Below are 16846 nucleotides of genomic sequence, written 5' to 3' on the forward strand. Positions count from 1 at the left end.
CTGCAATTCTCTGCCTTATTCACTACACACCTTCCAACTTCTGCAACAAATGAAGCAGGGTCCTACAGACAACAGTGTCCTTCACTACACAACCCTGGTTCAGTCCCAGAGCAGGTCCAGCCTGTGCACTGAATGAGGCAGGAGTCCTGTGGGGAAAGTAAGGTGTAGGATAAGAGGTACTATATGTATGAAATATTTACAGTACTAGATTCTAAATTCCTTAGGCCAGACACCGGACTCTTTTTTAATTCTAGCGTTTTAATAAAAGTGGTATAACTTGTGGTACAGAAACTTGCCAGTGTAGACATAACCTCAGACTTCAGTGGATTTGCCATTAGGCTTATGTTGTTTGTGAAGTAATGTGATGTTTATGGACTTTCCCTATTTACATTCTGTAACATTCAAAAAAACTGTCCAGCAGCATTACCAATCATAAAACTACAGATATAAGTGAAGATATATTCCAGTAAAAGCATGACACAAATGTGAACCACATTGTCAAGGAAAATATTTTTTATTAGAATGATACCTCATTTTATATGAAGGAAAATAATTAAGTGGATGCAGCATCACATGAAGGTAACTTTTTTGTTTTAAAAAATAGCAAAACTATAGTAGTCTCAAATTGAATAGCACAGGCAATGACATGGATTAAGTCTGACTGGAATGCAAATTCATTAAAATCTCTCTCATACATAGCCATATTGTTATCTGGGGTTTTCTGAACATAAAGCTCTTGGTAACTTTTACTCTTGATAAGGCAGTGGCAGGAAATAAATCAATGGGGACATGACCATTCAACTGATAGATGGTTGACACAAGCTGTATAATACAAGAGTGCTCTTACTACACTGTATTTAGTCTCAAGCACTTACACACATATACAACAGGGTAGTAAAAATACCCGAACCCTCAATTACCAAAGTCTGGAGCGGTTTTCGAGTGGTACAGCGACAGACACCCGATGCCCTTTCTTCCGCCTGCCATTGGGGACCCTCAGATGTGTCCATAAGGTGATCCAACTAGCCCAAACTTCTCCCTCCTTATTTATTGTGTTAATATGACAATAACATATCAATCAAAAAAACTGGTCAAGTAAGCACTTTCGAAGGTTAAGCAAGGAGTTTCCTGAGACCATTAATTAAACAGATGTGTTTTTGTGAAGTCCACATGTTTGAAGGTCCTGACAAACACATCCCAGAGGACAAATATAGATAAGCTTCCTTCCTTCCTTGTGCTAAGGCTGCTGCATAGGCCCACTAAAGGCCTATTGACCTGACTGTTTTTGGCAATAAGCATGATAATCGATGTGCCAGCTACCAGTAGTGATCCAGACAATTTACTGATCCACCAAGATCTCCCCATACAATATCACTCCTGTCCTCCTTCAAAAAACATGTAACCTCTCCGTCACAGATTTTTCTACCCAACCCCTTTTTCCCAGGGTTCTTTAATTTTTCTTTCTCAAACAGATGCTTCTTCCCCTTGGATTCTTTGACGTACCTTTTCCCAGCCCTCTTAAATGTGATTCTTGCTTACTAGACTGGCTTTTTTGTAGTATCTCCTCAGACCGCATGGTCATGCCTCAAGGATTTTATTTCAGTCACTACTGGATGTTTGCTCTGCTGTTAAGTCTCTCTTTCATACTCAGATCCTCATATTGATTCCACGAAGCAGGCCTTCACCCTATTAGTAGCTTTAGAGGTATAAGTAGTCCTGTTAGTCATTGGCAGGAAAGGGGTGTGTCAAAGTCTCATAAGACCCAGACAGTTCCTGTTCTGTCTCCGCTGCATCTGCCCATTCCTCCAGAGTCTCAATAGTCTCAATTGCTCCAGGTCAGGGATTCTCAACCTTTTTCTTTCTGAGCCCCCCCTCCCCCCAACATGCTATAAAAAGTCCACAGTATACGTGTGTCAGGATCGTCAATAGGAGGTAGCAAACAGGGCAGTTGCCTGGCACCCCACGCCACAGGGGGCTCTATGAAGCTAAGCTGCTGAAGCCTGGGTGGCCGGGCTTCGGGCAGTGGGGCTTCGGCTTTCTGCCCTGGGCCCCAGTGAGTCTAATTCCAGCCCTGCTTAGCAGATCCCCTGAAATCTGCTTGTAGCCCCCCAGGGGACCTCAGAACTGCTGCTCCAGGCAATCCTTGCTGAAGAGCAGAAACTAAAATGAAAAGAACGCTGCTCAAATGTGATTCAGAATTATTAGGACTGTGCTGACAGAGGGTTGCCTTTTAGTCAGAAATAAAGCCCTCCTTTCTATTTGCCTAAGATTCCAGAAACTTGAGCCCTTCTCACCTTCACAGAGTACAAGATGATGGACAAGAAATAGTAGTGTAGCTGTAGTAGCACAGGTAATGGAAATGGTGGCCTGTGCTAACTGCCGCAGCTCCAAACCCAAATAGACCCTGTGGAAGAATAAATATATATATTGTAGGCAAAGCTGATTATTTAAATGTGTTTTTAAATGTCTGGGGTTGTTGGTTTGTAAATCTGCATTTGGACAAGTTAGTTGAATTTAGCCATTTAGAATAGGTTTTATGAGGCATACTAGCATAGATGGCATAACAAATTTTGTTCAGGTCTAATTTTCTCTGTTCATTTTGCTGAAATTGGCCCTATTACTTTGGCAATTATTATCTGACAGAAGTTTTCACCTGGGATATTTCTCTTTGAAGGCCAGAGATTGGAAGCCTAGTTGAAATAATTGAACCAGGACCGTTTATAAACATGACAGAATCTCTTAGGTTTTTTTTTTGAAAGACTTAATTTCCCCCATACCAAGTTAATGATCATGAATAACCAGTGAATGAGTTGCAGCTTAGACGTTATCATTCTGACTTCCTACTACTTAATATAAAACTTTTTTTAAAAATGTATATGGCACTATCACTGTAATTTAAAAATTAAATAATGAATTCCTTAATCATAAGTTATCTCTTCATTAGGTATACGTAGAATTAAATGAAAGGACTCATCACTATATATTTACCACAAATTAAAAGCATAATTTGTTAGTTGAATATCTGTTCCCCTGTGGCTCTAACATACAGACAGAACTGACATTTGCTTAGAGCAACAAAATGTTCAGTTATTGTGTGGGTGACTGCAAGCTGGTGCAGTATATAAAGCTAGTTTGGATTCGGGCAGCAGAATCCCTAAAGATAGCCCTCATTGTCACCATTTTAAGTCTTTTTACAAGATTAAACATAAATCAATGTGATTAAAACTGATTTTTTGCAAAAAAAAAAATCTACGTTTTACACTTAGGTTAATTTTTCTTTTTCTGTGTTCTTGGGCCAACATTCCAGAACTTGATACAGGCATGGTAGGTTATGGGAAAGCATGCTGATTTCTTATAATACTGTAGGTACAACTGCTTCCTGATTGCTTGGGGAGTGATTTTTAGGAAGGAGTAATGCACTGAAGAATGCTACTATGTCTAGTTAAAAATTGTCTGTAAATATATCTTGTAGCTAGTGAGTCTGCTTTCTGCAGCACGTTATGTTGAAAATATTGCAGATTAGGTTTTCTTTCTTGTAGCCTGGGCTTATTAAGCAATAATACTTTTCAAAAAAAGATATTTTGAAATGTATTCATATTATCATTATTGACTTCAGAAATGATAAAATTGACAAGACTACGGAATTCTCATCTTTCTTTTATAAGTCTGCAGTACTCTGGCTTCTAAATTCAGCAGAGTGGTCTGTAAATATCCTTTATTGAAATTCTTGTTGGAATCATGGACACATTCCTTTGTTCCCAAGAACATCTTTAGAGGGGTGATGTGCTCTTTTTTAGTCCTGAAATGTAAGGAAAAATGGGAATTATTATGTAAATTACAGATGATAAAGGTTTGATATCTCTCTGTGTCACAGGCTTTCTTCATGCAAATCTAGGAAAGACTGAAAACAGTTCCTTCGTGCCCTAGCCATACCAATAACTGTATGAATACTTTTATATTTGCTAAAACTGTAGTTTGCTAAAACTGTAGAAAACTCTATAAACTATTATAATCTTCCCTCCTCTCCTCCTCTTATCTTTTCTCTTTTCTGTACAGGTGATTTCTATTCACTCATTTCCAAGCTGCTAGGAGAAAGGGAAGATGTTGTTCATGTGCATAAGTATAATCCTACCGAAAAGGCAGAATCAGATCTTGTAGCTGAGATTGCTAATGTAGTCCAAAAGAAGGATCTTGGCTGGTTTGATGCCAGAGAGGTTACAAATCACGATGAAAGGGCCAATACTAGTCTCGCCAGAAACAGAATTCACAAATTTCACAGACTAGAATCCACCATGAGGCCACCAGAGAACAGACATTTCTCTTTACAACATGGTGAGGGAAGCTGGGAAAAAGAACATACTGGAGGTGGGTTAGGGGTTCATTTTAAGCAATGTACTGCAACGTAAGAACTGTGATCCACATTAGCAAAATCTGAAGGGAAGATCAGTTGATGCTTGAAATTTCACAAAAAGATCTAATTATGAAATTTGTCTTTTTACATTTCTCATGATTACATAAATCATAAACTTTTCCCTCCCATTATCAAGTGTGGCTATAGTCTACTGGAAAAATTGAGTTAGAATAATCAGATCCAAATAGTTCACTTCGGGGCTGTTAAATTGAAACATTGAGAGTTGAACAAATTGTGGTTAATTTGGCATTCTGCTAAATTGAAGTAAACAACCATGGATACAGTAGTGAATTAAAGTGTTTTATTTTTCCCTTTATGCAACTGGCTTCCTTGAAATGACTAATGGGGGTGATCTCGTTGACTTTTTTCAGCTGACTTGACCTGTCAGACATCAAGATTTTACAAGCTTTATTTCTTGTAATTCCACTAACTATTTTTCTTTAAATAAAGAAAAGTAGTTGTTGTTATTGAGGAATGGTCCAGAAAGTCAATATTTAATTCTTTATTTCAAATCAGGATTGGCTACTCTAATTAACAGATTAAAACTCATTCCCTTCAGGTTTCTATGACAGCAAAAACCATAAAAGCATATTTGTTTTACTTGTGTTGTGGTCTCTGTGATACTGATTGTGTTTAGTCTCGCTAATGTGGAAAGGCAGATAATACAGCATGTGAAGAGTATCTGTTATGTATGCATGGCAGCCATTTGTGTGTGTGAGATGTAGCATCACAGGCTGCCTTTATGTTGCAAACAGCCAGCTTGCTGTTTCCAAATACATTTTCCTTACAAACATAAATAATTCATCATCCATTTGATTTTTATTTGCAATTTAAAATATGAGCATGGAATGCCTTCTGCTCACATGCAGTTCAAATATAGTGTAATAATCGCTAAATACAGGCTTTAATATTTAATAGAAGACCAGAGATATGGACTTCTAGTATTAGGTGTTGCTCCTTGCTTTTAAATGAAATACAGCCACAGTTATTGGCAAGAGAGGCAGGGAGGAAAGGTTGAGGAATGTTCACTAATATGGCCCTGATTTTCTTCTCCCATATACAAGTGTAAATCAGGAAGAGCACCATTAAAGACTGTGAAGTTCAACTGGTGCTAGTGTATGAAAAATCAGGCCATATGACCAAGAAGCACGTATTTTCCTGCAAAATGAATTCTCTAGGTCCAGAAGGTTAAGAAATATGATTTTGAAAAGAGAAATGTTAGAGTAAGTTACCTTCCATTTTAATTGATTGAGTGGGTGAATGTCAGTGAACTGAATAAAATGCTGACTTGCTGCACCATTTAGTGTGAGTCCTGATTACAGAAAGAAGCAACAATTCGTTTTCAGTATTGCTGTAGCGTTAATATTTTTGGTTGCAAGTATAGGGTTTGGTTGGTTGGTTCATTTTGGGTTTTTGTTTGGCTGTTTGCTTTGGAGACGGGAGCGGGGTGTTACTTTGTACAGTTGACCTGCCTGGAAGTTTTTGAAACAAGAGAAGCAAAATTGAAATCTTTTCTTTAAATATTTTAAAATCAAAGTTTATTTTCCCTTTTAAATCTATACAGCCCTGCTTATTCACAGAAATTCTGGACTACAAGGAAGTTATCAGCGCCATCTTTTGGCAAAAGAGTGGTTATAATAAAGTGAAAAATCTTTAATCACACATTTACTCTCTGGAAGGGAAAGTATTTATGCACACTAACATGAAACATTGTGTGGCTTCTCAGTAGCAGATTTCAGTTTGGAAAGAAGCAACTAAATACATTGGATGCAAAATTATTTTAATTGTTTTATTTATGTAGTTTAAAAAAAAATAATAGTACCATCCTATGCTGTGATTGCAGATGAAGATACTGCAAAAATAAAACAAAAATCACACTAAACTTTACATGCTTAGTTGCCAGTTCCTGTTGTCAAGTACATGACTCATATAAACTTGAAACACTTAAGGTTTTTTAGCACTAGACCCACTTTCATTTAGTTTTATTTGTTTAATAGTATTTATATTTAGCATTAGTTTAATTTCAAGTTTTTAAGTTTTAATTTCAGTAGTATTTTACTTCTGATTTTTTTATATCTATAGCTCAATATTTTTCTTACCTAAATTGCCTAAATTGGTAAATAATCTCTCTGTGTGTATATATAGACACACACATCATTACATTTTTCTTCAAGTAATATCCCTATGAGTGCTCCATATCAGGATGTCTGTGTACCCCTGCGCGCTTTCTCAGATTTTCGTCAGCAGTGTCTGCAGGTCCGTGCCTGCACCCTAGGCACCCTTGTGCTCTGCTACACATAAATGAAGGGAGGGGCAGAGACACTGCCACTCCAGTTTCCATCTCAGCCACCTGCAACTTGAGACAGAGTGTCACAGTGTACTTTAGGTAGCAAGCTGTGTAGCTAGTTATCTCAATCTATTTTTTTATTTTCGTTTGTAGTTTCTTTATTTTTTGTTGTTTAGCACAATGTGTGGGTTATTGGTTTTGGGGTTTTTTTGGCAGGGGGGGGTCTTCCCTTCCCTTCCTCATTTACTGGGCCTTTGTTTTTTTCCTTAGGCCTTGATCCACAGCCTCAGGCAACAGTTATGCCCAAAACCCCAGGATTTAAACCCTGCCAGACCTGCCGTAGGTCTTCCCCTGCAGTAACAGACATTCAAGCTGCCACCAAGAGACTCATGTCCTCTCCAGGTTTTAAAAGCAGACCTAACAAATTAAGGGAGGACAGACTAAAACTCTTATTGATGGAGTGCTCTCTGAGGCCTGGGGTCTGATTCACACTCCTTGTTCCTTGGATCTGGTTGCTCAGAGAGTCTCAGCAACCATCTCTGCCACAACAGTAAGCAAACAGAACCACCCAGACCTTCAAAGAAGAAAAGACCCCATTCTCCAGAATGGGACAAGAGAAGGGGAAAGTCACCCCCTCATTGGGTCTCAGGAGACTTCATGTCCCTTTATGGGCTCCCATCACCTTTGGACCATGTCACCGGCTAAGACCACCACACCGTGCACCAAGAAGAACCAACAACCTAGAGTGGCCTTTGAAACTCAAGGACTCCAAAGCCAGCTGAAGTAGTCACTGATACTATATTCTGAAGCCAAGCCTGAAGGGCACATCAATTGCACTTTGGTAGCTCTGACATACTGACTCTGATGGGGTCCCTATCCGAAGTCACCATTACCATTACCAGAGTCACCATTATCCAGAGCCTGAATCACCATTATTGAGGGGTACCAAGAGACTCTCCACAAGTATTAACCTCCCAGAGCTTATTACCCTCCGATACTACCATCTTAAATGGTACTCATCCTCTGGTACCAACATGATCACCAGTCCCATGCAAAGTTCTTTAAGGTACAGAGAGGTATTTCCAGCTGGTACTGACACAACATTCTCTGGTAAAGTTTCACTAGCCAACCAACCATTGACCTCCATTACCAGTACAATGACAGGACCTTCTTTGGTCCCCAGTACTGACTTGACCACTGGTACCAGCACCACTTGTCCCTTTGATAGATATAGTGATGACCTCTCATCCAATTCTGAGGTCTATACAAGATTCCTCCACATTATAGCCTCCCTGAAGAGGAAACTCCTAGCAGGAGATTCAACCAGCAACCTTGGCAAGGACAACTTTGGGGCCCTGCCCTCATTCTTCATGCCCCACCACAGTGGGTTTATTGCAGCCCCTTATGACTACCAGTTTTACAAGGTCCCATCTCATAAGAGGACATGTCAGGAGCAACAACAGCCTTGCTTGGATTCTGCTCCCCAAGTGAAGAATATCTCGATGACTCTGACTTGGATCCTCTTCTGAGATGAAGTACAGAGTCGCCTAGCAAATGGAAGGTGGAAGACAAAACCAGGCTCCAAGATGTTTGTCCTTGACTCTTAAATTGTTGATTCTTGCAAATATGATCAAATTTATTATCTTAGTGCCATGTCAAAAACTGTGCTGAATGAGAGATCTATGTAATTTTAATCCCTATATAGCGTATTTGTTCTTTCTTGTTTCTCCACACTTAAGTCATAAAAGTCTCTCACCCCATCTACTCAGACCTTTCAACAGTGGCTTACCACTTGTGCTTATGCAGAGAGAGACCTAGAGGTGAACACATCAACTTAAACCCAGTTATAACATGATTTGGCTCTGTCCACACTGGCTGGCCAAACTGTGTTATAATCTAGTTCAGTAATCTTATGTGTAGTTACTTATTTCCTTACTATTTTCCTTTTCCTCGCTATGCTAAACTTCTTTTGATTTTGATTATGTGACAGTGCACCAAAAGAACAAGGTTTTGGGGGGAAAGAAATGGAATCAAGATGTGACTATGACTAAGCAATAGATCTCGCTGAGAGTGCAGGAGACAGGTATGGGTGGGGCCTTCTTCACCTTGAGCTCCCTCAGGCTCAATTTAATGACACTACCAGTGGAAAAAAGCATGAGAAGGAAAAGAAGGGCTTAGGGGACACCTCACTCTACCCTGCAAAAGAAAAAAAACAAAAGGAAGAGTTTTATATTTCATTTTTTATTTTCCTTCCTCAGTCTGCTGTTCTCAGTGGCCTAGTCTGCAGAACAGGGTTCTGATTTCAGCAGCCCAAGGGGAAACTATACCATGCAGAAAACGAGAGAGGAAAATTAACTCAAGCCCTTTGGGGAAAGAGGAGCCTCCCCTGTCATCTCCCTTTGCCCTCCCCTTCTCCCTATAGAAAATATTGTTAAGTAAGAAAAACTTTTATGTGAAAAAATGAGTGGCGATTCTCTGTTTGTTCATGTGTACAGAAACTTTTCCAGCACATCATGAAGTGTTGCTTTGTGAATATTTGCCGTTAAGGTATTCTTTTTAATATAATGCTGACTCATTAAACTTTTTACCATTTTCCTATATGACAAAAAATCCAGCTGTAATATTTTGTAATGGGGTGATCTTTCCCTTCAAAATTGCAAGAAGGAATTGATCAAATGACTTCAGAGATTACATTTAAAAGTGGGTATTTACAATAACATATTTTGATTTAATATCTGCATTACTGCAAATAAAATTAAATGTAAACTATGGCAAATCATTGCCCTGTGGATCTGTTCTTGTATGTTCTAATTGTTCTTTTTCAGAAGCCATGCAATAGATATTGTTTCACAGATCTGATTATCTCGTTCTACAAGTGACTTACTTTTTCCTCTCATAAAAATAGAAAGACTTGGATTTTAAAAACATACTCCTCTAGAGAAGCAGTTGTCATACAGAAATACAATTTATTTTCCTATTGCATGTCTGTAGACAAATAAACAATATTGAACACCAAACAATATGGCCACAAGACCAAAAGCACTCTTGATCCCGCTGCCTCAGTGCTGAAGGACATAACTCAGGTTTCTGCATGGAGTATGCTTTGCTGGCTACCCTCAGAAATTCAGGCAACAAAATCATTGCAAGCTATTGCAAGTAGTGTGATGGGTCATACAGGAGACTCATCAGTCTCTGGTATTTACAAATTTAAAATGCTACATCACATTTTTGAAAATAGGTATTGTGTATATACCACCACTGGAAGTGTAAATCATAATGACTAACTCTGAGATTATAGCTGTCGTTACTAATGGCTTTGGTAGTGTGTTACACTCTAAATCCATCCTGGATTGGGATGGCAATATAGTACTCAAATGATGGTTGAATGCTAGATCTTGGGACATAAGGATTTCAAAGGCGATTCTAAATTATTTTGTTTTGGCCAAGAAGTCCCTGGATTCACTTAATTTCATTGCTTGAAGAACAAGGTGGAACAGCCCTCTCAAAAAAAAATCTTCAGTACTGAAATCATTTTGTTACTGCAGAAAATTTGAGGTAAAAGAAAAAAAAACCCACAATGGCCAAAGCCATTATTTTTTTTAATTCTCCTAGTTTCATATGTCTTTTTTGGTACAAACAAGGAGACTGACTCAAATTAGTAGAATGTTCTCTTGTTCTATTACTGTGCTTTTGATGTATAGTGTCAAAATCAGATCTGGGTTATGTAAAAATTGCCAGATATTTATGTCTTCAGAAGTAAAATGGGTCACGGGATAAATGAGGACAGATACTCCCTTCTTCCCTATCCCACCTCACCATTTTTTAGGTCTTTTCAGATACTTCATAATAATATCTAGCTCTTTTTATCAATAAATTAGTTGGCACTATGTAATATGTGATCTCAGGCTATGCAGACTATACAAGGTAAAGGAGGTGATTGACTCCCAAAATCACATAAGTAAATCCTGAAAGGTACTGCTAGTTTGTTCGGGCCACATCATTGTTTTTCTTTTGTGTTGCTTATTTCTTCCCTGCCTGTGTCTGTTATAGAACATTTTTGTTTTGAAAAACATGATAGGCTTGCCCTACTTGCTCTCAGTCACCCACTTTTGATACCATTCTCATTAAAATTAAACTGGAAAACATTAAAATATTTTTGAAAAATGCCAAACTAATGTATTTTTAATAGAATTATCTCTAAACTATATATGCTGATTATTCGAGATAGCAATTTTGTGTATATTTTATTCATTTATTTCAGTGTACTAGGAACATATACAATTGATAATAAAACAATATTCTGTGCATATATATGCTATTAAGATGGAGAAGAGAATAAAATCAAAGGCAGGTTCTCAATTTTTCTGTCATTTTTCATAGCTCAGGATGCCACTGCTTGTGCATGATATATATTTATCATAAGAAAATTACTGCTTGGAATCAAATGGTAACACATTTAATAGAAATATTGCATGTAAGGAAATGTGCATGTCCTTCTATCATAAATCAGTGAATTTTCTACCGATTTCATATTTTCACATAAATATACTGCATGAATTTCTTTTTTAGATTTCCACATAGAAGAGGCTGTGGACTGGCCTGGAGTAAACCTCAAACTAGGCCAGGTTTCTGGGTTGGCCCTGGACCCTAAAAATAACCTGGTTATTTTCCACAGGGGTGATCATGTGTGGGATAGAAAGTAAGTGGATCTTCTGTCAAGTAGTATGTTTAAATAGTTGACTATGCTATTTGTTCAACATATTTCCTTTAGGCAGGGAATAGACATAGAATGTTCCTGCTTACAATAGTTAGATATGGGGAGAGTGAATGGTTAGATGACACAGATTTGAGTCTCCAGAGTTACTAGATCTTTAGAACAATAAGAGAAGGCTAGCGTGTCACGTAGTGCTTCCCCAAAACAAGTTTGATCCACTAATTTGATAAAACTTCACAGTGTTTTTGTGCTCCCATAAAACTTCTGACTCTGAAAATTGCTATTTCTCCAGTGCTTGGGGTCTAAGGGAGAAATAAAATGAGATCCCAAAAGTAAGAGCAGCTTATTTGTAGCAAAATATATGAGAAATTAAAAAAATAAAAAGTAAACCACTATTTTGGTATTACATACCGTAAAGCTAGTTCCTCCTGTAACAAGTAGTCAATACACTGGATGGAATTTTCCAAAGTGTCTGAGTGACTGACTTTCAGTGGGACTGGTGCTGATGAGTTACTTAAGCACCTTTGAAAATCCCATCCGCTGTCTTTCATGCCAAATTCTACCCCTGAATGAGCAATCGTGACATGGGGCTGATGTTAAAATCAGTTTAAGCGTGCAGCTGAGAACAGAATTTAGCCTATAGAAGTATGTGTTTTACAGTTGATATCACTGATAGTGGTGCACAAACAAGGTAAACAAAATGCAGTCATGGTGGCTAGTGTCTCTTAGAAATACTAGGAGGCAGCAATCAGTTTGCTGCATTGAAAAAGACTAATTTGTTATGAAAAGTAGTTTTATTCAGACTTCTAAGGCAGTTGCACTGATGATTAAGGTTAAGATTTTGTCACGGTTATTTTTAGTAAAAGTCATGGACAGGCCGGGGGCAATAAACAAAAATTCACAGAAGCCTGCAACCTGTCCGTGAGTTTTACTAAGAATAGGGAGGGAGGGACTGAAGTCTGAGCTCTGTCACCCGGTTTGGGGGGCTCCAGCCTCTGCCGCATATGTAGTGGCTGAAAGCTCCAGCCTCAGCTGTGGGGGGCTGACAGCCTCTGATGTAGCCACAAGGGCTGATGTCCCCATTGCTGCCATGGGGGCTGAAGCCGAAGAAGTCATGGAGGTTAGTTAAAGTCAGGGAATCCGTGACCTCCGTGACTAAATCATATCCTTACTGATAATGAAGAACTAAATTGTGTTTGTGTATATGGCTGCTCTGTCTTGTTTCAGAAAATATATTAATATATTTTGTTGTTTGAAGGGATATGTAACTATCTCTTTTTTTTATTTATATATTAAAATTGTATGGATAAATTCTAAAACATTCAGGAAGAAGAAAGAAACACAGCATCTCTACTAAACATGGCTTACTGTATCTTACGAGTAACCTGTTCTACATATACATAAACATGACACTTAAGAGTATGTTTGTTTCAACCTTTGTGGTGAAATTTAGTTTTATCATAATTAGTAGTCTCTCTAAAAGGTTGTACTTTTTGATAGATTATTTTACAGCCTTCTTTGCTTGAGAAAGCAGTCTCTTATCCCTGTAATGAAAACAGTACATTGATTATAGCTTTAGCCAATAGACTACTATGATGGTTAAGATATAAATCTTTTAAGTCTCTTGTGCAGTATATCAAAGTGATCTTTCTATCTGAAGTTTATATAAACATGGACTATGTGATTTTGAAAGGGTGACGCATACATAGGTTATATTATTCAGGTTTCAACTCTGAGTTTGTATTGAAGTGATTCTTTTCATCTCCCCTCCCACACATGCACATAAATGTTGGTTTTTGTGTCATTGAAGAAAAAGTTGAATCAAAAACATTTCAGAATAATTGGCAGTTATTGTTACTGTGTGACTCCTATCATCATTTGTCACTTCTGAAATTTGTGTTCTGAGAGTTTGGCAATTGTGATATATACAGCCCGAGTCCAAAACACACAACTGGAAACTGAGCCCACCAATGATGATCATGAGTGTCTGGTATATGTATGGAGCAGTTTTAAAATTCCTTTTCAGCTTTTGAAGACATGTTTCTGTCAGAAAATAATTTCTGCTCCATGTAGCATATTCGTTATATTGGATGCTGCCCATTTGAAGTGTGGTCAGCCTTAACAATAGAAATGGACGAGGGAACTGGGAAGGAAACATGCAGAGTTAGATGTGCCTGGTGGAAGAAACATGGAGAAGAAGCAAAGCGGGAAAACACACACAATTCAGTATCAGTCTTAACTAAGTTAATGTTTATGATTGGCTGCCAATGTGCAAAGCCATTAATTGAATATAATAACCTTCATCAAATCATAAATTTGATGAATTCTTGGCCTTGGGGTTTAATCCATTTTCACTGATTGAGTGCTTCACCAGCATACTATATAGAAAGAAGCAAACACAAATTTGCAGTGCTTTAGCACTGCACAAATGGTTCCAATGTATTATTAATATTTGCTATAAAAAGTAGTCTCCTCAGACAGCAAAATGCAGCTCAGTGAAAGGTCTGTATGGCTTATAATGCAAACTCAGTCTGCTTTAGAACACTAAACTAGGCAGTTTAATATTGTTGTACAATGCTAACCCCTATAATCCAGGGTTAGTTTATAAATTGCTCTGTTCCTTCAGTGAATCTGAAGTGATTTTACATTTTTTTCTTAAATGAATCAAATACCCTGTTTGTGTGATCACTGCAGAACTGCTTTTTCTGTTTTATAAAGTATGTGCTATTCAAAGTGAAAAGATTAGAACTGTTTAGTCAGTTATGTAACTGATCAAGTGAGTGTCTTTACAGTTTTATAAAATATACCTCTACCCTGGTATAACACGACCCGATATAACACAAATTCAGTTATAATGTGGTAAAGCAGTGCTCGGGGGTGGCGAGGAAGGCTGCGCACTCCAGTGAATCAAAGCAAGTTTGATATAACACGGTTTCACCTATAACACGGTAAGATTTTTTGGCTCCCGAGGACAGCATTATATCGGGGTAGAGGTGTATATAATACAGGATTTAAATCAGATTTTTGAACTGTAAGACTGCTGTGGTCTGAATGCCTCTCAAAGCTGCATTCCTAATTAGCAAAGGCTAGAAATGTGAAGTTAAAATACTGTGCCAAGTGTTACAACTAATCAGAAAGTGAGCTCTGGAGCTATGCTTTCTAGGGCAGTGGAAATCAGGTGCTCTGCAAAGGTGGCTTATCTGCTTTCTGATGGAGTAGATGCCTGATTCATCATAGTATCAGGGCTTGTCTGTATCAACATTAGTTTGTAGCTATCTGGGGTGTACACTCACTAATTATCTGTGTGGACTCTGTTACCATGCATTAAAAGTTCCCTAGGCGCATTGAACTATTCCTGTTTCAAAGAAGGGGTAGATCAAAATGCACTACAGAACTTGTAATGCTGGGCAGCAGGATCTACCCCAGGTATTCTGTGCACAACAGACTACTGTGGGAATAGCTGTACACACCAGTTTGCCACAAACTAAGTGTTCGTAGAGACAAGCCCTTTGCACTTCCCAATAGTGGATTTTTTTTATTAGCATTATCAGCAACATCGCTAGCAAAGGAGATGGGGTTGTAATTATGGAAATACATGAAGGGTGGAATTAGATCCACCAGCATAACATGGAGGACTCCAGATGTACTCAGATCCTAGATCAGCGTGCTTGCCAGCAAAATCAGTCTACTGAGAATAAACAAAGAGCTTACTAGCATGATATTAAATATCATGCCTCATGGGTTTGATTTTAGACCTAGTATTAGCCAGCATGATCCATATTTCTGTTCTACCTCCCCCTCCCCCCCCCCCCCGCAATAATTTAAACAGAAGAAAGTCAAACCTCCGTGGTTCCATGATCTTACACAGTGATGTATAATATATTAGGCCTGAGCTTTTTTTAGGGACAGCAAAGTGCATTTGTCAGATGCAGGGGCTAACAACTGGCTCCGTGGCTTTAACAAATGGATTAGGCAGGAAATAGCTACCAGGCAGTGTGGATGGGGGTGTAGGCCCAGGCAGATGTGCCTTGAGTTATTGGTTGTATGGTGGGAGTCCTGAACATCGCACTGGACCTGGTTAAATCCCTGATAAGAGAGAATAGGAGACAGGACACATAACGCCCCTCCTAGTGTTAAATAAAGTTGCAGCCTGCGGCTTAAATCCATCTCATGTATCTGTCATTCATTTGCCTGTGTCTTGATCAATGACTGAATAGTAATTACCCTGCATCCATACACAGGGCTCTAGCTCCTAAGTTTAGGATGAAAGAAAAGAGGAATGTTCTAGAATCTGCCATCCTGTGCATCATCATTCATAAGAAAAGGAAGGGATTTATTGGTACCTTTCAAAAAATAAAACCTAGATGATGATATAACAAGTAGTGTCAGGTGATAGCATGATGTACATTTTAATGACACAGGAATATAACCCTAAAGATTTTCTAATTGTGGTTTGTGCATAAACTTAATAAACAAATCAACCAACTAATCAATGGATGTGAGACAGATCTGAGTAGTCTATCACTTTCCCAAATAGAAAACTGTGGACAGATAACTTCCCCAGAACATTAAATATTTATAGTGCTCATGCTGTAATGTATAGAGTATTAATAGTTTTATTCACAGCCATGTCTGAAGCTTTGTAAAGTACCTTCCTTTTTACCAAAATGTATTGATCACAATTGGATTGAACTCAGTAGGGACTAAGAAACTGCTTTAAAAAAAAAAAGTAGTAGTAATTCAAGTATGTTCAAACATTTTAGTCAAAAATTAAATAATATTTTTACACCTAATTAGATTAAAATTTTGATTCAAAGAATTCCACTTATATGCACATACCATTAGTGCTTAGCTTTCTTGAATGCGGAGCACTTATTGAAATCAGTTTATGGACAGAGATAAGTACACTAATACTTTCTTCTTGGTTAAGCATGTAGAAATTAGACCTCATATAAGTGGCTCATACTATGCCTTCTGTGAATATAAGAAAACTTAGCTCCCTAAATTTTGGGTTAAAAGTTGAGATGGCAGAACTAAATCTTGCTTGTTCTTGAATTTACTTGCTGTACACTTAAAGTTGTTTTGGGGGTGCAGTTGAAGGAAAGGGGACATGTACATAGTATGACATGCTTTTCTACCAATAATTTTCTGAAAAGTAGAAAAAGAAAGTAGAAAGCAGGTGTTAGTGTAATAAACACCTGCAAGAATATTAAAATGCATAGGAAATGTACATAAATTAACATAGTTTGTTAACAATTCAAGTTTAAGACTTTCTTGGCAACTATCTTCATAAGTACCCAGAGAGGCATGAAACAACAAAAAATCTCTGTCATTGCAAAGAAAATAAAAAGTGAAGCTGAAATTTGCTTTTTTAACAATGATTGAAAATACAGGATTGTCTTGGTTGTATCTGCTCATTTTGATTACACACATT

The 16846-nt window shown here is 37.9% G+C and overlaps 1 protein-coding gene across 13 annotated transcripts in view; it reads left to right on the forward strand.

Moving 5' to 3' along the window:
• PAM (peptidylglycine alpha-amidating monooxygenase) overlaps positions 1-16846 on the forward strand; it is a 209872-nt gene that overhangs the window by 170426 nt on the left and 22600 nt on the right. For 8 of the 13 annotated variants that reach the window (XR_005600194.1, XM_039543593.1, XM_039543598.1 and 5 more), the window contains 2 exons: positions 4057-4365; positions 11268-11397. Coding sequence is in view for 12 of the 13 variants with exons in the window: in XM_039543593.1 (XP_039399527.1) it covers positions 4057-4365; positions 11268-11397 (439 nt within the window). In the remaining variant the exon portion in view is untranslated. The remainder of the gene's footprint in view (positions 1-4056; positions 4366-11267; positions 11398-16846) is intronic. The other 5 variants (XM_039543600.1, XM_039543604.1, XM_039543601.1 and 2 more) reach the window with 2 other exon arrangements.

The sequence above is a fragment of the Mauremys reevesii genome, linkage group 6 (assembly GCF_016161935.1).
Source record: "Mauremys reevesii isolate NIE-2019 linkage group 6, ASM1616193v1, whole genome shotgun sequence".
In the NCBI taxonomy this organism is placed as follows: Eukaryota; Metazoa; Chordata; order Testudines; family Geoemydidae; genus Mauremys; species Mauremys reevesii.